Genomic DNA, 24133 nt, shown 5'->3' with positions numbered 1-24133 from the left:
TGTACATATGACATTAAAAACCAGACGTTTGCAGCTAGAATAGTCGTTTACCACATTAACAATGTATAGAGTGTATTTATGATTCATTTAATGTTAGATTCATTGAAAAAAGTGCTTTTCCTTCAAAAATAAGGACATTTCTAAGTGACCCCAAACTTTTGAACGGTATTTGTTTGAGTAAATATGAAGGAGGTCTCTCACTAACATCATTATCATCATTAAAGTGAAAATACAGTGATGTGAATATGACGAGCAAAGCAGCTCATCATCATCCTCATCATCATCATCATCCTCATCATCATCCTCATCATCATCATCATCATCATCATCATCAATATCCTCATCATCATCCTCATCCTCATCATCATCCTCATCATCATCATCATCATCATCATCCTCATCATCATCCTCATCATCATCCTCATCATCCTCATCCTCATCATCATCATCATCATCACCATCATCATCATCATCATCACCATCATCACCATCATCACCATCATCCTCATCACCATCACCATCATCATCATCACCATCATCATCACCATCATCCTCATCATCCTCATCATCATCATCATCATCATCATCCTCATCACCATCTTCATCATCATCATCATCATCATCATCATTATTATTATAATTATTATTATTATTATTATTATTAGGGCCAGAGCACAAGGTCATTTTTGAGGGAGTTCAACATGCAACAGTAAGTCGGCCATGTTGGATTTGGCGTCCATCTTTCAGTGATTTGCACACTTCGTAAAAAAACGAGCGAACTCGTCAGAGGACGTTTATCGTAGCAACATTATTTTTAATATTTCTAAACCCTTCAGTTTCTCTCCTGTTTTACACAGTGAAACAGTCTTTAGTGTTTTCCTCCACGTTCCACCACTGGCTCATGAACCACAGGTTGAGAACCTCAGACTTTTTATTTATATTTCTTGTCATGTTTGTTGCAAATACTGTGTTTTGATTTGTTCTTATTTTTCCATCCCTGGGTTGTTATTTTAATTAGTATTTTTTTGTTTGGTTTTTTTTGGTTTTTTTTAAATAATGTCATTAAAATAAAAACGAAGACATTTTATAAATCAGGAGGAAAAAAATGTGATGTTTTCTTACGGTTTTTCTTCTTCCTCATTCCTGAAGTGAAGGCTCGTCTTTCTCCTGCAGCACAAATATGTTTGTTCTCCAGCGCGAGGACTCACCACACCTGTGCACGTGTGCACGAGGAGGGAGGGGGCGGGGCAAGAGTGGGAGGGGCGGGGGCGGGGCAAGAGGCGGAGCCATGTGGGTTTAAATACATAATGAAGATGCTGCGAAACTGCGTCGAGGGAGAAGAAGAAGAAGAAGAAAGAGCTGATCATGGCGAATAAGATCATCAACAACGGACTGTCAGCTTTTATCCTGGTGAGTGAAACTAAAGAGCTTCATCTGAGTGTCTGTGAGATTAAAGTAGGTCATTTTATTCTCTAAATTCAGATTAAGATTCTTAAAGTCTGCCATTTATCTAATGTATTTATTTGTTTTTGTTTTTTTTGCACCATAGAAATAAACCCTAAAAATAATAATCTGTGCACTGCTCTCACATTTGTTATTGTAGAATTATTTTATCTACTTTTGACATTTTTTTCCTCTGCCCCTTTGATCTGTGTGTGAAATTCATACAGAGGAGTTTTTTTTCTATAAGAATCCTTTATTCTTTGTTCTGGAAATAAAATCTAAATTAAAACGTGTGTCATAAAACATGACGTCTCGTTTTTTATTATTATAATTATTATAATAATAACAGTGATGATAATAACACATGTTATAAAGTACAGACCAATCAAGCCTAATTAAATATTATATGGTGTCTTTCCTGGAAGGAAGTAAAGAAAGAAAGAAAGAAAGAAAAAGTGTGTTTAAATTTCTCTGTGAGATGAATAAAGTATCTATCTATCTATCTATCTATCAATATTGAAGTTCAGATTATGTGTGATAATAAAGAGGTTTTTTCATGGACCTCAATCCTCCATAGTTTTTTTTATGTTCAGCTCTAGACCCTTTCAAAATAAAAGCCCACTGCTGTGGATCCACATGTGAATTTCCCCTTGGAATTTTTGGAGTTTGAACGTTTGAGGAGTTTCAGGAAGTGAAGCTTCTGTCCATAGAGACACAAAGAGAGTATTGTGTGATTGTGTGTTTCCCTGTTGTTAATGTTGTAAATGTGACTGTGTTTGCAGGTGATCTGGATGAGCATGAACATCTTCCTCTTTGTCTGGTATTATCTCATCTACGATGTGCAGGATAAGTTTTTCTACACGCGACATCTCTTAGGGGTGAGAACAGCTGTTAAATGGGTTTTTTATGCCTTTTAAAAAAAATAATGTGTCTATATGTGTCTTTAATATATATATTTATTAATATTTATTATATTATTATATCTAGATCAGGCCAAACAAAACAAAACAAAACAAAATGGAGGTCTTTAAACTAAGAACAAATCAGGGGAAAAACACTCAAATAAGGAATGTTGGTTTGTTTCAGTGGATTTAAGTTTAGTCATGATTATGAAACATATGTTAGAATAAATATAAAGTGAACAAACGGCCACAGTTTTGTCTTTGAATTTATATCCATCTACGTTCTTTTTCCCTGTTTTTAAAATGCCTTCTTATCGATTGTTGTTGTTGTTGTTGTTATATTGTGACTTTAGAGTCGTACAGTTTCAGTGTGACCAGCGACAGCCACTGGATCTTAGTCACATGATTTCATATTTTCATATTTAGAGTCTAATCAGACGAGTGATCTCTGTCTGTCTGGTGAAAGAAATCACAGATTATGACAGATTAAATCATGATGACATATGTTGATATGATGTACCGTGTGTGTGCATGTGTGTGTGTGTGTGTGTGTGTGTGTGTGTGTGTGTGTGTGTGTGTGTGTGTGTGTGTGTGTGTGTGTGTGTGTGTGCATGCGTGTGTGCATGCGTGTGTGTGTGTGTGTGTGTTGCAGTCGGCGTTGGCCTGGGCCAGAGCTCCTGCTGCTGTGCTCAACTTTAACTGCATGCTGATTCTACTTCCTGTGTGCAGGAACCTGTTGTCTCTGATCCGAGGCTCCTTCATGGTAACAGCACACTGTCAACATACATGTTCATCATCGTCATCATCAATGTCTTCTTTCTTATTTTTACAGTTTAAGTTCTTGCTCTTATATTAAATACTTCTTTTAAATGTCTGCACGTTTGAACCCACACACCTTAAGATGAAAGCTCTCCAAAAATGTCGTTGCTCCACGTCCATGATTATATTATTATCTAATCTAAACATTCAGGTTATTCAGGCATTTAATGTGACTATTAATTAGTATTGTTTTACAAGATTAGTCTTGTACAGTTATTAAAATGCCCTTTAACCACTATGATAAGTGGAATTTCACAAATAAAAACAAACGACTACCACATTAGACTTAATAAGCTGCTTCCTCCCTGTCTTCTATGGGCCGACGCCCTCTACGATTATTAATCTTCAAATATTTATTTAATGCAAATGTTTATTTACATCTGGTGCAACAGGAGTATGAACAATATGACGTTAAAAAGGAATCCACAAATTCAGAATTCTGAGTTTTAAATTCAGAATTTAAATATTTTTTCCCGTGTGTGACCCTAATCCTCTTCCGTACTTATTCTTTATCTATACTTTATCTAATAATATTCAAAACAATTGCGTTGATTTTCGACTTTTTCAACTCTTTTAGTGACTCAAACTAACTATCAATAACAAACCTGTGACCTGAGTTAACTAACCCATACAGATCATAACCTTCACAGTCAGTAGTTTACTGATTTATCAATAGAAACAACACGTTCACGTTCACATGCCTGTGAATCCTCCTCCACTTCTTTTGTTTCCCACAGTTTCAGAGTGAAACACTCAGGTTTGGTGAGTCTCTGGTGAGAGTTTTGATGTTTCTTGCAGAATGTTTGACTTCTTCCTCCTCTTTGTTTTCTCAGTGCTGCGGCAGAACGATAAGGAAGCAACTGGACAAAAATCTGACTTTCCACAAGCTGGTGGCGTATACGATCGCACTGATGACAGGTGAACACTAACGTGCTTTTCAACTCCAAATATGTGTTGAGTACATTCCAACAGAAACGTAAAGTGTACAGTGTACTGAGCCCCCCCCCCCCCCCCCATGTCACACATTCAGGTCAAAGTGACATTTCATATTTGTCCCCAGATAATTTATATAGACAAAAAGAAAGGGTGGGAGAGAGCGAGAGAAACAAGGCCGTCAACTTTCTTTTCTTCTTTCCACATTGTGAAACTCGACCTGCAGCTTATCAGAGTTTTTAGATCATTTACTCAGTGGTGAGTCAGGTGACTCTGATATAGAACAACTGGAAACCCATAAAATACTCTTAGAAATAAGGGTTCCAAAAGGGTTCTTCTACAAGGGCTGAGGTTCTATCTGGAACCATTTGCTTCTGAAAAACCCTTTCCCAAAGAAAGGGTTTTTCAAGGGTTCTTGGTAACACTAATGATTACAGTAAGAACCATTTTGATCCAGAGAACCCTTTAAAAGCCCTTTCCTTAATAAAAGGTTTTAAAAGGGTTCTTAGTGGAACCCTCCAAAAGGGTTCCAGGTGGAAAAGGTTCTACCTGGAGCCAAAAGGACTCTCCTATGAGGACCAGCCGAAGAACCTTATATGGTTATACTTAGCACTTTTCTTTCTAAGAGTGTAGAAAGTGCATATAATATAATATAATATAAGAACGTAAACGGTCTTGGAGTTGAGCCCTGAGGGACACCGTACTTGGGGAGTTTTGAGTACAAAACTAAGAAAAAAAAAGATGTTTGATTTTCTTCTTCCCACAGCCGTTCATGTGATCGCACACTTGCTGAACATGGAGTGGTACAACAACAGCAGACTCGGGGTTTACGACAAACTCAGCACTGCTCTGTCTGACCTGGAGGACACGGAAAACACCACCTACCTGAACCCCATCCGCAAAATAGACCTCGTGAGTCAGTGGCTAATTATAAACAGTCATCGTGAAAATACAGCAAATATGATTAAAATTACAATCACTCTATAGTTGTTGTTGTATTATATCTGAATTGGAATTACTACAAATGTATATATTCATACAAGACGAATGTGTAAAATAAGCTATAACTGCAAAACAGGAACCCAAATGGGCTTTGAGTTGAGCCCTGAGGAACACCTTTAAAAATAGAAATAGAGCAGAATGTTTTTCGAAATACTCTTAAATGAGGCAGACGTTTCTTCTAAAATTAAAAAGTATGAACAACCACTAGCTCCAGGGAAAGTAAATATAATAAGAACCCAAGTGGGCTTGGTGTTGAGCCCTGAGGAACACCATACTCTGAGAAATAAAGCAGAATGTTTCTCAAAGTGGAAGAATTCTTACATTTCTTTTAGACTAAAACTATGAACCTCGTGATGGTCCATCTAAAGACAGGAGATCACCTAAGTCGATGAGATGAATCCTCTGGATCCTGGACTCAATACCAATGTACGTTTGTTCTTCTTCTTCTTCTTCTTCTTCTTCTTCTTCTTCTCGTGCCTCAGGATCCGCAGCAGATTCCCACTTACCTCGTCTTCACAACCATCGCTGGCATCACGGGTGTCATCATCACTCTGGCCCTCATCCTCATCATCACCTCCTCCATGGAGGTCATCAGGCGCAGCTACTTCGAGGTCTTCTGGTACACGCATCACCTCTTCATCGTCTTCTTCGCTGGTCTGGTCATTCACGGAGCCGGGTGAGGGCAAATAACGTGGACTTGTTGTTGTTGTTGTTGTTGTTGTTGTTGTTGTTGTTGTTGGACCCTGGTTTAACTCCTGTGTCTGGTCTGCAGAGGTATTGTGAGGAGTCAGAATACAAATTCAACACACAACTTCACCTTCTGTCAAAACCGCACTGATGACTGGGGACGGATTCCCGAGTGTCCGATTCCTCAGTTTGCTGGAGGTTTTCCACAGGTTTGTTTTGTCGAGTTGAGTTAATTTAATGCTTCATTTGTGAAATATCTGTGTAATAATCCGTTTCTTTGCCGTTTTCTTCAGACGTGGATGTGGGTGATCGGTCCGATGGTCCTGTATCTCTGTGAACGTCTGCTGCGCTTCATTCGTTACATGCAAGCCGTCCGATACAGGAAGGTGCGTTGGATTCACGGCTAACTTTCTGGCTTCAGAGTTGCGTTTGCATGTTGTTGTTTTTTTGAAGGCACCAAATGTGTTTTTCCAGATCGTGATGAGGCCGTCCAAAGTGCTGGAGCTGCAGCTGGTGAAGAGCGGCTTCAAAATGGATGTGGGTCAGTACGTCTTCCTCAACTGTCCGGCTATTTCTCAGCTGGAGTGGCACCCGTTCACCATGACCTCCGCTCCAGAGGAAGACTTCTTCAGCATCCACATCCGCTCGGCCGGAGACTGGACCGAAAAACTCATCGACATCATGCAGAAGCTGCCGGAGGGAGCGCAAGGACCAAAGTGAGTATGGAAACACTGGGTGGACTGAACCTTTGAAACCTGGGAGTATTTAGTAAGTAGAATTTTTGTGGAATCAACCTTTAACACTTAGAGAGCGAGATAGAGAGAGGCTAACTCTTGAAGCTAGTTGCACAAGCCCCTCCCCTTTCCCTGATTGCCCCTCCCCTTTCCCAACACCTGTTTCTAACTCCAAATCTGGTGAAAAACAGAGAAAGCAGCATGTTTTTAAGTTGTCCTATTTCAAGAACGGTTGATGATACAGATAAATGTTTTGGTTTGTGAGGTCAGAAGGCTTTCAGGAGCTCCCACGTTTAAATTTGTGAAAAACGGGCGTGAATTGACAAAGAAATCACAGTTTTAAAATCACCCTCGTCCAGAGCTGAGTTTTAACATAGGAATCAATGAGAGGTTTGAGCAGAACTCTGTGTGCTTTTAGGTGATTTTAAGAAAAACTACATGTCCTATGAAAATGAAAACAACACACAGGGTTAGACAACGGCCATAGCAACGTTTTGATGTAAAAAACATCTGTGTAGGTTGGAAATTGTGCGCAGGAGAAGAGTTTGTTGAGAGATTTTTGTGCGTCACTCTAACGGTGCAATACACACACTAGCTAGCACTAGCATTAGCCTCAATGTACATATTCCATTAAAAACCAGATGTTTGCAGCTTAAATAGTCGTTTACCACATTATATAGATCAGTATGTCTGAATCATTTAATGTTATATATATTGAAAAAAAATAAAGGATATTTCTAAGTGAACGGTCGTGTAGGCCGAGGGCTAAAAGGGTTAAAAACAAACCCTTACAAAAGGTGAATGCGTCCATTTCCTGTCACCGTATAAAGAACCTCTTGTTGATTGCGTTTCCTCAGAATGGGCGTGGACGGACCCTTCGGCACAGCCAGCGAGGACGTCTTCGACTACGAGGTCAGCATGTTGGTCGGCGCCGGCATCGGCGTCACTCCCTTTGCCTCCATCCTCAAGTCCATCTGGTACAAGTTCAAAGACTCTAACCCTAAACTGAGAACCAGAAAGGTAACGACCATCATCATCATCATCATCATCATCATCATCATGGGTCATTCCACAATGACACACAGTTATGAGCTGCTTTTGTCTCCGCGTGTGCGTTTACGCCCACGTCGTCCACGTTGTGAGTCACCAGTTATGATTGTGAATTTTGAACTTCCTGGTTCCAGATTTACTTTTATTGGCTGTGTCGGGAAACACACGCCTTCGAGTGGTTCGCTGACCTCCTGCAGGTGCTGGAGAAAGAGATGGAGGAGCGCGGCATGGACCACTTCCTCACCTACAAGCTCTACCTGACGGGATGGGACCAGAGCACGGTGAGTCAAAGTGTTCACACACACACATGAACACATGAAGGACATTTCTCAAATTTTTTTTTTTGAAAAATTTTTTTTTGAATTCCTCAAAAATTTTACATTTTCCTCAAAAATTTTACACATTTTCCTCAAAAAATTTACACATTTTCATCAAAAAATTTACACATTTTCCTCAAAAAATTTACAAATTTTCATCAAAAATGGTCCTCAAAAATTTAAAAAAAATTCCTCAAAAGTTCCTTAAATTCTTTTAGAAATGTGCTAAAAAAAAATTCCCTCAAAATTAAAAAAATAAATGTTCCTTAAAATTGTAAAAAAAAAAATATATATATATATATATTTTTTTTTAAGAAATCCTCAAAAAAAAATTTTTTTATTTTTTTTCTCAATTTTTTTATTTTATGGACCAAACAATTAATCGATTAGGAAAATTATGGTTAGTTGAACCAGAAGGAAGGACAGTTTGGTCACCGTCTCGCTCTTTTTTAAGCCTTTGTTACATAAACTGTAACAAACGTCACTGCAGCTTTAACTCACCTATTGTTGTTGTTGTTGTTGTTGTTGTTGTTGTTTGAATCGCAGGCGAATCACGTGAAGGTCTGGGTTGACGACGACACAGACGTGGTGACCGGACTCAAACAGAAGACTCACTATGGCCGACCTGTGTGGGACAAGGAGTTTGAACAAGTTCGCAAAGAGAATCCAACGTAAGATCAAACTCAAGCTCGAAAAACGGAGAATTAGGGCTTTATTTGTTGAGGTTTGACTCAACCATTTGGTCGACCACACTTTAATTATATATTTTTGAAAAATGCATCAGGCTGAACTCACTAACACTTAATGTGTTCTGAATGTTGTACTTTATGAATTATGCAAACCAGGTTTATTATGAACAGGCGTCTCAACCATTTGGTAGAGGCCTGTATCTAAAATACTGTATAGGGGCTAATTAAAAAAAATATATATATATATTTCTATTATTGTTATTATAAGTAAATAATAAAAAATGCAAAGAAATAATTTTTCCTTTGCTTTTTTCTTGGTACGTACATTAAAGGGTTAATTTGCATAAAGTACCTCATATGAATAATTATTTTGTCTTTAGTGGTTTGTATCTGGTATTTATAAACATTGTGATAAAATAAAACAAAAACATTTATTTTTAGGCCATAAATTAATTAATTAATTGCTTAAAGTAATCACATTAGTATTGCAGTTACTTGCGCTCTCAATATCAAAAGTACAAGTATTACTTCTGGAGAATATCTTTATATATTATTACTGACTTTAGATAAACTATTTAGCATCTTTTTCACTAAACTTATTCAAAAGTTTTGAATAAGTTTAAACAAATAAATCCTTGTTTGCTGTGATTTTTAAAAAAAAAAAAAAAAAAAAAAAAAAGCAGAGAATTTACAGTAACTTATGTAAGATTTATAATGTTGACAAAAGGAGAGAGAAGCAGCCGGTCGTGCAGCATTATTCTGGGCGTCAGCCGTCGTAAAACACACAAGACAAAGATTATTTAAAATGCACGACTTAAACCTACTTTGAAGTTGCAGAACATGAAAATACACAGATTTCCCCGTATTTTATTCAAAGATACTCCTTCATTGTTAAAGGATATTTCATGCCTTTATTTTGGACTTGAGAACAATGTGAAGTGACACCCTGTGGTTGTGCTGCTGTCCTCAGGTCAGTGGTGGGAACCTTCCTGTGCGGCCCTGCGGTTCTGGGGAAAGTCCTGGAGAAGAAATGCGCCAAGTACTCAGACGTGGATCCACGCAAGACCAAGTTTTACTTCAACAAGGAGAACTTCTGAGCACAGACAAGAGGAAGGAAGGAAGTTGCAGTTGGACATTTTATCATTCAGCGTTAATCAAAATAAGATGTGTGTGTGTGTGTGTTAATGACAAAAGCAGCATGAGAACCTTTAAACACGGCGTCGTTCATCAGTGAAGAGGTGCAGCTCACGGAACATAAACATTTTGTCTCTTCTCAGTTACATAAAACACGATGGAATCCTGAGTCATGACGTCACACGTGGATTCAGATCTCACCGTCACGTTAACCCTTCATTACTTCCTGCTTCAGGAAAACGTGGGTTATAGAACCCGTCAAACGTGCTGCTGTTTGCTTTAAAGCTGTGTGTGTAAACTAGAGCTGAAACATCAATCACTATAAATGATGTGAAGCTTTTTTTTCATGATTGAAACAAGATTTCTGATTGTTTTAGCTTCTTAAATGTAAATATTTTTCTTTGTTTCTTTGCTCCACGTAAACAAAGAAATCATTTTGGTTTGTGGACAAAACAAAGACATTGGAGAATGTATTTCTGATTCATTTCATGTTATATTCATTGAAAAAAAGTGCTTTTCCTTAAAAAATAAGGACATTTCTCAACATTTTTTCTCAAAATTTAAAAAATGTTCCCTCAAAATTTTAAAATGTTTCCCTCCAAATTTTTAACATTCCACTATTTTTTCGTCAAATTATTTTTTGTTATTATTTTCTGACATTTTATGGACCAAACGATGAATCGATTAGGAAAATAATGGTTAGTTGAACCAGAAGGAAGGACAGTTTGGTCACCGTCTCGCTCTTTTTTAAGCCTTTGTTACATAAACTGTAAGCTACTTGTGAATAAATGTAAAAGAAATGTGGTTTATTTTCTTTGTTTGTTTTATTTTTTTTCCCAGAAACACGTCACATTTCAGCTTTCATACAGAAAACAGACAATTTGATTTAAAAAAAAGAAAGAAGAACTATACAAAGACTCAGACTAAGAGGAGGCATCTCATGATCGAGGATGAAGAGAGAATCAGAGTTTCCTTATAAAAAGTGTGTGGTGGGGGGGGGGGGGGTTCTTTCTCACGGTGCTCCTCCTGCCGTCTTCTGGATCTGCTCTTTGAGGATGAGGATGCTCTGCCGCTGCTCTGGAGGCAGCATGGCGATCTGTTCTGGGGTCAGCTGCAGGACCTGCATGATCAGGGCGGCCTGGGAGAAAGGGAAGGAAAAGCGTCAGACGAGTTCAATTCTACTGTTTTCACTTGTTGGTTTCAGTGCAGGAGAAACAGGAAAATCAGAAGTGTTTTTACACAGGAAATTCCTGCTTTAAGGTGAGTTCCAGTTTCACTTCCCTTCAGCGTCTCAACAAGGTGTGACATTCTATATGTATCTGCAGGTGAACAATCTTAAGATATGAAATGTTTAGATAGTCATAGAGAAGCCCAGATATCAGGCTGGGTAACCAACTATGATGCTTTTGTGGCATTTGTTCGTCCTGAGAACAGAAATTTGCTCCATGTTCGACTGCAAAAAGAAGACCAGGTGAACTAAAAGGATCTTATTTTTGTTCAAACAAATATTTGTTCGGTCAACAAATCTCAATTAAAGTCCAGATATAGACACTGTAGTGAAAATGACTCACCTTCTCCTGGTCCTGTGAGGACACCTGGCTCTGGCCTGGACTGAAGCCGCCTCCTGACGGGGGAGCACCGGCCATACCAGGACCCTGCAGGACACACACACACACACACACACCATCAACATATGTCCCTAAAACTGCTGCAGTATGTTTCAGAAGACTTTTATCGGATTCAAAAACAAAGTAAAAACACCATTAGCTAGCTTCACAACAAACTGGAGAGCGTCTTCCGTGTTGCGTCCAACTACATCATTAAAACAAAATAGGACTGCGTGTTCAGAGGGATCATTGTTCCACACGGACCGTTTTAGCAGACGCACATCTGGATTTCAGCTGTTACGTAAAAGGCAGAAAATGTCCAAAGTGTGGAAACATTTCAAGCTTCAACAACAAGCCGACCAGGAAAACAACAACTGGCGTAACCACAACAGCACGTCCTCAATGATTCAGCGTCGGAGCCCAAACCATTCAGTTGCTAATGCTAACGCCGCGGGCACACGCTAACGCAAACATTGATGTTAGCTGATTTAATGTAGCTTCCTAGGGCTGCAGCTATTGAATATGTTGCTATTGTAACCGAGTATTCTACAGATTATTCCTCAATCAATTATGTAATAATGAAAAAAATATAGATATTTTTTTTTTAAAAATGAATTGAGGATGTGTTTTGCGTGCATGTGCAGCTGTTACCGGTCGTCCAGGTGGAGGAGCGTTTGGACCCATCCCGTGAGGAACGGGGCCTTGCATCGTTGGCGCCATGGGAACCCTCTGCGCCGCCACCGGCCCGCGAGCGTCCATCGCCCTCGGGTCACGACCTGCACAAGGACACAAGTCGCTGACGTGAACACGAGGCTTCAAATTATTCAATTATTAAAGACAAACTGTGACGCTTTGATTACAGTATCAGGGTCTAATCGTTGGAAAAAATGACCTCTGGTTTCCATCGGAGGTCCCCGTGGCTCCATCATCGGGGGTCCTCTGGGGTCACCGATCATGTTGCGTGGTTCACCCATGGGTGGTCCTCTCATGTCCATTGGTGGTCCTCTCATGTCCGGTGGTGGTCCACCTGCCATCGGTGGGGCCATGTGTACGGGGGGGGCTTGGTGTTGTGGTGGAGCTGCCATGTAGCCTCGGCTAAGAGTTCAGACAGGTCATATGTGAGTTACAAGTGGTTTTTGTTCTAAGGAATTGAGACACATATTTGGTGGTTGACATGTTCTCAGGAAAAGCATCAGAGAAGCAGAACATTTCCTTCTGCTGCTCAGAAAACACATCCAACAAGAGGGTTTTTATGAAAGATAATGATCTAATCTGGAAAAATGTCTTTGGTATTTGTGTTCTTTTCTTTTCACATACTCACTAAACTAACTCCTACAGTAGAACACTACCATTCAGACGTTTGGGGAAATATCCTTATTTTTGAATGAATATAACATTAAATGAATCAGATATACACTCTATACATTGTTAATGTGGTAAACGACTAATTAATCACTGTCAAAGTGCATCAGGGCAAAAGGATCAAATCCTGATTTTAAAAAATTCATTAAAATTATTCCTTAAAAGATTTGCAAATATTTTCGTTGGATCCTTGTTCAGGGCGATGTCGACTATTATGATGGTGAATTTCAAGTCATTCTGAGATACTTTTTTTTTTTTAGAAGAAAGTCAGCTCACTGTCAAAGTGCATCAGGGAAAATGGATCATTTCCTGAATTTCAAAAAATGTATTAAAATTATTCCTTAAGAGGTTTGCAGTGCCTGGTGGTGGTCCACCTGCTATCGGTGGGGCCAGGTATAGGGGGGGGGGGGGGTTGGTGTTGAGGTGGAGCTGCCATGTAGCCTCAGCTAAGAGTTCAGACAGGTCATATGTGAGTGTTGGCCAAAGTTACAAGTGGTTTTTGTTCTTAGGAATCGAGACACATATTTGGTGGTTGACATGTTCTCAGGAAAAGCATCAGAGAAGCAGAACATTTCCTTCTGCTGTTGCCAGAAAACACATCTAACAAAAGTGTTTTTATGAAAGATAATGATGACATCTTGTAAAATGAATTTGGTATTTGTATTCTTTTCTTTTCACATACTCGCTATACTAATGAATGAATATAACATTAAATGAATCAGAAATACAGTTTAAACATTGTGTAAACGACTATTCTAGCTGCAAACATCTGGTTTTTAAAGGAATATGTACATAGGTGTATAGAGGCACATTTACACTGTTCTAATGGTACATTGTGTTTGCTAATGGTGTTAGAAGACTATTGATGATTAGAAAACACTTGTGCAATGATGTTAGCACAGCTGAAAACAGTTTTATTTTGAATAAAAATCATTATTTCTAATCTTGTCAATGTCTTGACTATATTTTCCATTCATTTTGCAACTCTTTTGATGAATAAAAGTCTGACTTTTAATGGAAAACAACAACATTTGTATAGGTGAGACAAACTTTACAACAGAAGAGTATATCTGCAGCTTGGTAAAAATTCTGGAATCTTTTTTTTTTTTACTTTTTTAAAACCAAAAAGTGAGTATTTATGTAGCGTGATAGGACTATAAAGTCTCACCCGGGCTCTATGACCTCTCCAGTGACAGACAGAAGTGTTCCTCCTCTCGGGTCATTAGGACCATCACCCAGCAGGCCTCTGGGCGGGATACCACCAGGTCCTGACAGGGAAAAGCACAGATTCAAACACACAAATACACAACAGTAAAAGACACATAGTTTCTTCTTTTCTTTCTTTATCTGAGCAGGAAATGTTTCATGACTAATCTAAGAGCATGGGCTGGGAAGTCACACACACACACACACACACACACACACACACACACAATCATAAAGGAGATGTGATTGTTGCCTCAGGATAAACCTGAGGCAACAATCACAACATGTAAGGAGTTTATGAAGACACAAGGCTGTGACGTCACAACACACAGGGAATCAGGCCAGAGAACCTCGTCTCACATTAAACTAAAAGAGGTTTTACATCATGTGACATGATACAATGCAGTCTGACAACATTTGCACCTTGTATCTACGAGAACACCACAACGGAGGAGGACAGGAAACACATGGAGTGTGTGCTGGCGTTTCATTCCTGTATAATTTGTTATACATCTTCAATCTTAATTGGTGGTTTTACTCAATTGAGTAAACCACAGAACAAAAACACCTTCTGAACACAGCTCACACAATGAAGAAGACTTACAGTAAGTGTGTACACAACAATGACCAGGAAATATTCATTTCCTCCAATGTTACATCACATTGGGTAACAACACAACATCTACACAGCCGTTTCCTGATTGGACCTCTTCTAATCACTATGTGGGCGTGGTTAAATCAGGTTTGACTGACTCATTCACCTGTATTTTTATAACTTATATCATAAAAACCTGACCGGGAATTACCAGCCCAAGTAGAAACTATAGTACATTTACAGCATCAAATATTCATTCACACTGTAATCTGATGGTTGAGTTCAGTGTTTCTCAAGCTCGTTTTCAGGCTTCTGCACAACTCGTGCAGGTTGAGACAAAGAATGATCCAGTCAGCCTGAGTGACAGCACAACCTGCTGTGCTGAGCTGACGAGGCCCTGTGGTGCAATTCCGGCTTCTTCTGCAGAAACTAAAAGGTGCAACAGAAGTATCTAAAGAGCTCTTTTGTGCTAACGACAATGCAGTCCAACTTGTTAACTAGTCTCTTCAGGGCTCAAAGCTCTTTGTATGTCACTCATGTGTAGCTGACTCGGCTACTATAGGTTACTATACATGCGACAGTTAAACAATGGAAACATCACAAGACTGTTTCACAGAGTTTTATCTATGCTTATTCATCCCCAACCCAGTCTTTTTTTTTTTTTTTTAATTCATACATATTGAATCTACAGAAGAAGATTAGGGCCACATGAAAAAAATATTTGAGTTCTGACTTTAAAACACAGAATCCCGACTTTAAAACTCAGAATCCCGACTTTAAACTCAGAATCCCAACTTTAAAACTCTATATTCTTTCCCTGTGTGGCCCTAATCCTCTTCCGTAGAATATCAGCTGTATTCTATCGTATAAATAATTGGTAAAACCATTAACCTGCTCGTTAGCACAAATATCTAATCAAGACAAACTATCCAGTGATTGGCAGCTGCCTGGTCAAAAAGGCCACATTATTTTTCCTCAGCAACAACAAGCGATGATCCGTTTATCTGCTAAAGGTTACATCAACCATTTACACAACAATAAATACACTATGTACTATGCAACAATGATCTTCACTTAAAACCACACTCATCATGCAATAGCACCACACCTGAGTCTGTTGGCATGCAACATTATCTCTGCTTATGCTCCATTACATAACCTTTGCATAAACAGGATCGACCATGACGATGTCCTGACAATGGTTCATTAGAAGTTAACATGCACCGTCATGCCGTCTAAAAATAAATACTGTACACACATCGAGCGCTAAATTTCAGATCTGCAACACAATCCGATGACACATGCCACTGCATAGCAGCCGCAACGACGTCGACGACGACGTGACTGAGGGAACACAGCGATACCTGGAGGACGCTCGATGGCAGCTTGGCCAGAAGATCCTGTGGGAGAATGCTGAAGGTTTCCTGAGCCAGCGTTAAAGTGAAAAGAGGGCAAAGCATCACATGGGAGTTTGGAGCGTGAAACACATGGAATCAGATTTAAATACTGGGAGGTGTGAGGAGGGGGGAAACACGACATGAAAAACACTTTTCATGTCTGAAAGAACCTCCGCGAATGGCAAACCTCTGGTGCCACCTAGTGATCTCAGTGAGACATGACGTGCAAGGAGACATCAATTGGCAACTAAAAAATATGTTTTTGAGGTATATAAATAGATTCTTTTAAATGAATTTAACAGGAGAAATAACTGAAATCTTTGCTACCACCACTAAGAAACACATTGCTATTCGTTTGCAGCTATGAGTGATGGATAAAGCACAATGCTGCCATTGGGTGCCCGCGGCACGCTTCTAAAAATAGCAATGACAACATGAGGTGGCGCAGCTGCATGTGAATTGAGCCACATTCGGCGGACACGAAGCATTTTGTGACGAAAATCCTGCTGCTACAAAGGACTGAGGTAGATCCAGCTGGTTAATGAAGGCCGATCACATCGATCGCTTATTGAAAACACACGTGTGCAAACGTGGATCGGTACAAAGGCTCACACCTCGCGGCAAAGCGTTGACCACAGACTCAAAACTTTATGCATGTTTTAAATCGGCTATGGATGCTTGATCCGACTGACACAGATAAATGTGTGCGTTATGCTGCTGTCAACTAAACCAGCTTTGACATGGTTTATTCTTATTTTCATACGACAAATGTCAATTAAAATAAACTTGCTTTAAGCAGAAAATACTGTTATTAAAACAAAAAGCATGGATGCTTTGTTTTGATGTGATTTTGTGAAGATATCACGTGTACATGTATGCATATTTAGAATTCAAATTGCAAAATGCAGAAAAGCCTTTTACAGAGCATCAAATGTTTGCGATTCTCTTCGAAACAAACGTCTGAAGTTTCTTTTGTATCAGAAGCCAAAAAGCGTTTGTCAAACACGACATAATCCTTAAACCTATCTATCTAAACGCTGTATTTATCAGTGAGACTCTTCTTATACAGAGAGGATTATGAGCTACAGCTCATGACAGCTGTGTGGCTTCAACTGAGGAGATAAGAAGCACAGAACAAATGTATTTATGCACAATGTGCTGCAGTAAAAAAAGTGGCCTTTTTCTGGATAAAATAAGGTTTTAAGTGATCAATTTGAGGTCACATTAACCACCAATGATCATAGCGATGACGTGACCACAACTCGATCAGTTGCTGATGCAGTCTGATGGTTACCTGGAGGTCCAACTGGTCCCGCTCCTGGTCCTGGTCCAGGTCCCGGTCCAGGCATTGGTCCTGGGACGACACCCATACTGGGGGGTTGCATCATTTGAGGGGCTCCATTGACATGCAGTCCAGGCTGATGATATTCCAAAAAAATATATAAATAATTAACACAAAAAGGATCAACAAACATTAACTTTAGAGCCATGTTTACAGAAACAAGACAAGATATTGTGATGGTAATGTATACATTTCAGTTCCAATGAAACAATCGATTAATTGATTATTATTCGATTACTAAATGAATCAAGGAACACAGACAGAAAGTTCAACCAGTGAAGAGTGTTCTACACTCACCACAGGCTGCGGCTGTGACACTGGCACACTGGGCTGTGCAGGAGGTGGATTGACTGGCGGCGCCGCAGCACCCGGTCCACCGGGAACCAGAGGCTGAACTGAAGTTTGACGGTGCAGCATTTTCTGTACATGGACATGTTTATGAAAGCGTCAAAGAAACAAAAAAAACACCTGTGTTTTGGTTCACGAGTACAGAACATGGATCACGTTTATTGACAAACGACAAGGTCAATGATTTTCAAACCTTGCCTCAAAGCTGTCGCGCGTGACTTTTGGTGATTTTTGTTGTTGTTATTTATGTTATTATTCTGCCTCGGTTTGGTCTTCAGGGACATAAATGATGTCATAGTATTTGTATGCCGTGTCCTTCATTTGAAAAAGGTTTCCATCATGTAATCCTGACTGAGGGAGCGAGTGTATGTGTACCATGTTTTATGTTAAGGTAGTAGAGGAAATTGCTCACTGCTCGGATTTAGAGCTGAAACAATCGATCACTTCTACAACTATTTTTGTTAATCAATTAATCGGTTTGAAGCTTTTTTTCATGAGTAAAACAAGATTTCTGATTGTTTTAGCTTCTTAAATGTGAACATTTTCTTTGTTTCTTTGCTCCACATAAAGAAATCATTAAAACTGAATTTTGGTTTGTGGACAAAAACAAGACATTGGAGAACATCGTCATTTCCAGGTTTGACAAACACTGATCAACGTTTAACATTTTCTGACATTTTATGGACCAAACGATTCATCAATTAAGAGAAAAATAACAGACAGATTAATTGATTACGAAAATAATCGCTAGTTGCAGCTCTACTGCAATTACTACGGTCTTCAGCTATGTGGTGCAGCGGTGAAAAGGGTCCCCGCATGTACAGTGTTTCGCTGCAAACTTGTTACTAGGTCAACTGTAATTAACCCCGCCCCTTTTCTGAAGTTGCCTAATGCCTGATTTTTAAAAATACAGAGAAGTCGGTGATTAGACAAGAGAGTGAACCAGTGATGCTACAGTTTTGAATAAAAGTAACGTCTTCTCATACCAAAGCTATCTCAGGGTCAACGATCCTCATGACCACCTGGGCCTGCAGCAGAGCGTACGCCAGCTGAGGGTTCTGCAGCAGCATGTTCCTCGCCTCCTGGGGACTGTTCTGCACACACAGCTGGAGAGAGAGAGAGAAATCACATTTTCATCAAATAGAATCGGGAAATATTGCATCGTTTGCTACGTTTTTGCTTCTTGACAGGTTGAACAAAAGAGGAGCAACAGTAGCTGTGGTATCTAGATCATTCACACTCTGATTGAGCATATGGAGCTGCACAGCTAACACAAGCTTTGGTGCAAAAAAAAAAGCACTTTCCCAGTCGGAGGAAAAATGTCTGCAGTGTGTTAATGAAGCAGACTGCCAGCTGTGACGATCTGCACAGCACAGCCTTAGAGAGCATTATACTGCATATACATGTCATAGGACGTGTATTTTGTATAATATAATACTTTCATTTGAAAGGTAGGATATTTAAAGGTGATGCTAACAATGTATGGAAATAAAATTACTTCCTTCCCTTCAGGTCTGCTGCAACTCTCACCTTTTCTGTTTGCAGCTGCAGTTGAGTCATTTCTAATACTTTTTATACTACTTTTATATTTTCATTTTCTTTGTAATTTTTTTTTTTTTTTAATCTTCTATTAGTGTTTTGCATATATATTTTACCTGCTTGTTTTTTATTTTATATTTTATATCTGTATAAAAGTCTTTTTTCTATGCTTCTATGTAAAGCAAATATACAAATAAACTTGCCTTGCCTGAAGCATTGCATACATTATCTTGCTGCCATGTGATTGGCAGATTATTTGCATTAATGAGCAGTTGAACAAATGTACATTTTTAAATAAAATCAACTTTCTCTTTCTTTCCCAAAACTGCAAAGAGCCCCAGCAGGGGATGATGAGGCCCAGGTTGCAGACCCCTAGTCTAAATAAACTAAGCATTTACAAAAAAACTAATAAAAACTAGCAAAGCTGCTCCTAAAACTAAAATTTAAAAAAACTAAAAGTCAAAACTACGTATAATTGAAAACTAATGAAAACTCCCAAACTATTATAACCTTGCTGGTGGCCAACTGCTATCTAAATCCCATTTCCTGGGCTTCACCCGAAGACCATTTGTCGTCCTGTTTCCCCAAATACAGAGCAACAACATTCAGCTAATGGACCACAAGTCAATAATGTCTTAATTTGAAAAAAGTATACTGAATAACTATCACTTACTCCCGCCTTTTAAACCCTCCTGAGGCTGCCTAAGAATTCTGTTAAACTACTAAACACTTTGCATAAATTCATCAATGTATTCCACAAATACCACTTACACACCAGTTGTAAAGACAGAGACGTTGATGCCAAGCACGAGGCGTCATAACTGCCTGTTACAGTGAAGTCAGGAGTTTTAAGCGCACCTCCTAACACCCAATTTAGCTAAATAAAGAGTGGAGGGAAAGCTCAATAAAAGTAATTAACTAGTCTCTAGAAATGCAAAGTTAATCAATTCAAACCGTCTACAGGGGCAAGTTGGAAATAAAGCGATCCCTGCGGTGAGAGGAAACTCAAAGTGTCACTCTTTAAAAACCAAATCTACCTTCATCTGTTTCATAAGTTCAAACATCTGCTCTGGCGGGAGACTGGCCACAGCTCTGCTGATGGACTCTGGAGCTTCCTCCGGCTGGATACAATCTCCATAAGGAGACTCAATGATGGGGGCTCCTGTTCCCAAACCTGAGCATGAAAATAAAATAAAAAAACAGAGGGAGAAAACTTTATAATTACACCGAAGCATGTAACATAAATACAGGACATAAAAGACGGCACCTCGCGAAAATAAAACCAAACAATACATATGACCTACTTTTAAGCTCCTCCTTGTTCTTCTCGCTGGCTGCGTTGTCCACACGGAGAGCGCGACCACTGAACTCTCTACCGTTCAGGTTCCGCATGGCACTGAGGGCCGTCTCCTGGTCTTGGTATTCACAGAAGCCATATCCCTTTGGCTTCCCTGTCTCCCTGTCATACACTAACCTGAGAAAAAACATGTGGAGAATCATTTCATCAGGTATTTGCTTTCTCATATACAGCGCATGTCTGAAAGCAGCTTAAAAGTATAATACTGCTGAATCAACGCGTCTCCTTCATTACCTTTCAGACAGTAGTTATATTTGATTTAACCACTCGAGCCTTTATACTTCTGCGTCGTGGTGACGGATAGGCGCTGCAATTTCCCGCCCGATCAGTAGGGGTCGCTGCGCAAGGTTGTTGTGCTTTTGGCTACAGTGAGCAATGGCGTCCGAGGGAGAAAGACTGTTGTTGTTGACAGACAAAGTGACAAACAGTGGCTGTTTGTCACTTTTCTGTGTCCCGGAACGCAGTTTGAAGATAATTTGAGGCGAGAAATTGGCCATTTAGAGTCTAAACATGTGCTGTGTGTGTTAAGATATGACGTATTTATAGTTTGGCAGTGACGAAGTCGGCGGGGATCAGCTCCGCCTCTGTGGACGCTCGGTGCTCACTGTGAGCCGGCACAGAGCAGCTTCGCTCGGCCTGTCCTGAGGACCAATCGCAGCTCTTGCCGTCTCCGTTGTCCCTTGACGGAGTGACGGACACTTAAAAAATATTCCGCGCACCCGGAGACGACGCAGAGGCTCTTCGACAGTTTCTGCGTCGACGCAGAGGACTCTGCGTAGCCTAAGCAGAGCACTTTACGCAGGAGTATAAATTGGGCTTAACTTGTGATGTGCTGTGTGTTAAGAGATGATCCTCTGGTTGCAATAAATGTGTCGCTGCTGCCAGTTTGTACATTGTTCTCCAACATCATCACATTTTCTATTCTCAGACATAACAATCTCTGTAAACCCATGAGATGGTGCGTGAAAATCCCAGTAGATCAGCAGTTCCTGAAAGACTCAGAGCAGCCAGTCTGGCACCAACACCCACGCCATAATAACAGTCATTTAAAATCACACCGCTGAACTTCAGTTGGCCGTCTTGAACTTGACAACATGCCGAAATGCATTAAATTAGTGGCATGTGATTGGCTGATTTGGTATTTGATGAGACACAAGGTAACATGTGTCACTGTAATATGAATAATTGTGTGTGTGGGCGTTTTTGTGTGACCTTGCAAATGGAGCTGAATACAAAATGAAAGAAAACATTGTCCGAAAACTTGTATACGTAGCAAGGCTGCAGCGATTATCTGGTTAATCGATTATTAATCGGTTTAATTAAGTGTAACTAAAACAAGCTTTCCTACGCATATTTCCTGGGTTCTTTGCTCCATATAACAAATAAATGATTAAAACTGAATTATTGTGGTTGGTGGACAAAACAAGACATTTTAGAACATCCTCATCATCATTTCCAGGTTTAGTAAAGACTTATCAAACAAACAAGTACTTGATTAACTGTGAAATAGATTAATCAATTATGAAAATAACTAATTGCCATCTTACTAAGTGAGGAGTTATACATGCAGATAAAGAGGTCATTCTAAATGTATCATACAGTTGAATCAACATCTCTTTAGCACAGTTTCATCTGTAAGATTATAATCTATCATTGATTTCAGTACTTTTGAATTGTATACACTATATACATATATATATATATATATATATACATATATATATGTATATATACTGTATGTGTAATGTATAATGATTCATGCAATAACGACATTCATGACGATATTTCGCATCATTTCTACAATAAAAGCGTTTGTTTTCACCCAGAAGAATATACAGTTCACATTATACAACATAATAATGATGCAAAATGAATCTATAAACAACAAACACAGCTATTTAAGTGGCAGTTTGAAACCCCTTAGATAAAATAAATAAGATACTATAATAATAATAATAATAATAGTAATATTGGTGGGCACGTACTTTGTCGATACGCTTTATTTGTATTTATGTATGTCTGCCATGGATGTGCTCAGTGTGTGGGACTCTTTTCACTCACCTGAAGCTAACAACAAGTCCCACTTCAGAGAAAATGTCTTTGAGCTGTTCTTCCGTAGCTTCGTACGGAATGTTTCCCACTAACATAAACACAGACAGGCGAAAACAACATTTAATTGGAGACAATAAAACAAAACTTTGATTTTCATTGTAAAAATGTGCTGTTCGCCCTCTCCCTCCCTCGTTGTCATGCTAACACAGTAAAGTTAGCAAGCATTCATCCGTTAGCTGCTACTTTCCCCCGGTTTACGATGAAGTAACCGGTCAAACGACTCGCACCGAAGACAGGAGCGGACAAACACTTACCGAATACGGATCGTAGCGAGCGGTCCACGGCTGGGTCTCTGTTTGCGGCGGCAGCGGCGGCTGCAGCGGCGATGGAGGCGGCTGCTACGTTCGCCATTTTGGGGACAGAAAAGAATGTGACACCGGGGAAATTAGAGGAAGGTGACTTCCGGTAGAAAGAACGGTTCCGCCACGATTGATTATCAAACTAACAACAACAACTTGACACTGACCTGAGGACAACACACGCCACTGCGTCTTCACTTTAGAAATGAGCCGACAACAGTGATCGATGTCTGTCTTTAAATCGGCTGCGGTGACGCACACAGTCAAAGAGATAAACTGGCGAGGAGAATAGGGGGCGCTGTTGCCCTCTGTTCCGGCTGTGACCCACAACAATGCGAGAGGCTGCAAACGTTGGAACAAGACAAATAAATGTCTCCTAAAGTCGAGTTTTCTGCAGCAATTGATGATTTGGTGAGTGACTTTTTTTGTTTTTGTTTTTCTTAAAACACTAAATCATAGTCTTCCCTCACAATGAAGCTTTAGGGAATGTGAGGTGTTAGGACAGGTGTTGTGCTTTGAAGACACCTGCCTTTCATTTTTAAAACAGTGTGTTGTACTTTTATCAAAGTCTAGTCTACTAATAAATAAGGCCATAGACAGTTCAACAACAAGGCTGACCTGGGCCTTTTGTGCTTTTCCTTCAAGTCCATTTCCAACGTCACAAAGGCAGGTTTTCTTGAAGTAGTTGGTCTCTAAAAATGGTTGAATTATTCATTATTAAAAATGTGTTCTTGCATGGATAGGTGTGCAAATTCTCTTTTGGTGTAATCGTAATAATAGTTAATAATGAGGGTGGACAATGTGCTGGATGTGAGGTGATTCAAGGCCAAGGAAGAAGGACATTCTAATGCCTATCAGTCTTTCTTTAAAGATGTTCAAGTGTTATCTGTTATCATATAATTGTTTTAATATTTGTAATGTGCGCAATCGGCATCTGTTATTATGTGCCTGCGACAAAGGAAGCAAACAATATTAGAACAAGTGGGTTTATTACGAGTCTGGCTGAGACTTGGAGCCATGCATGCAAAAAAACATCCCACAAATCCTGTATCCTAAAAAGAAGTTGGACTAGAAACGGTGTGCTATGTCTTGTCTGAGCTTTCCAAGTAACCATGGCAAAGAAAATCATGGAAAACAGCGAGAAAAATGTCACTTTGCAAATATGGACTTCATCAGCAAATCCCTGTTTACCTGCGTTCCTGCAACAGCAACGACGACTCCATTAGCAAAAGTCCTGCAACTGGTGTCATGCAATGAAT

General features: G+C 39.5%; 2 protein-coding genes across 2 annotated transcripts; one reads left to right on the top strand and one right to left on the bottom strand.

The window, feature by feature from the left end:
• Positions 1 to 1365: 1365 nt before the first annotated feature.
• On the top strand, positions 1366 to 9673 carry nox1 (NADPH oxidase 1; the record flags this gene model as incomplete). Its single annotated transcript, XM_083890700.1, has 13 exons — positions 1366 to 1410; positions 2226 to 2321; positions 2998 to 3108; positions 3998 to 4082; positions 4864 to 5009; positions 5582 to 5775; positions 5872 to 5995; positions 6080 to 6172; positions 6261 to 6502; positions 7378 to 7540; positions 7705 to 7851; positions 8434 to 8558; positions 9547 to 9673. 13 exons carry the CDS (start codon positions 1366 to 1368, stop codon positions 9671 to 9673), a joined length of 1698 nt encoding a protein of 565 aa, XP_083746826.1.
• A 998-nt stretch (positions 9674 to 10671) lies between these two features.
• On the bottom strand, positions 10672 to 22926 carry cstf2 (cleavage stimulation factor, 3' pre-RNA, subunit 2; the record flags this gene model as incomplete). Its single annotated transcript, XM_083891582.1, has 13 exons — positions 10672 to 10848; positions 11282 to 11365; positions 11969 to 12093; positions 12210 to 12412; positions 13848 to 13947; positions 15845 to 15904; positions 17172 to 17295; positions 17517 to 17639; positions 18554 to 18673; positions 20144 to 20280; positions 20411 to 20580; positions 22525 to 22603; positions 22830 to 22926. The coding sequence occupies 13 exons, from the start codon at positions 22924 to 22926 to the stop codon at positions 10723 to 10725; spliced, it is 1548 nt and encodes a 515-aa protein (XP_083747708.1). The 3' UTR covers positions 10672 to 10722.
• Positions 22927 to 24133: the final 1207 nt, after the last annotated feature.

This window comes from Microchirus variegatus (assembly GCF_963457635.1).
Source record: "Microchirus variegatus genome assembly, chromosome: 6".
In the NCBI taxonomy this organism is placed as follows: Eukaryota; Metazoa; Chordata; class Actinopteri; order Pleuronectiformes; family Soleidae; genus Microchirus; species Microchirus variegatus.
Note: the sequence above shows the minus strand (reverse complement) of the source record. Positions and strands in the feature narration are given on the sequence as shown.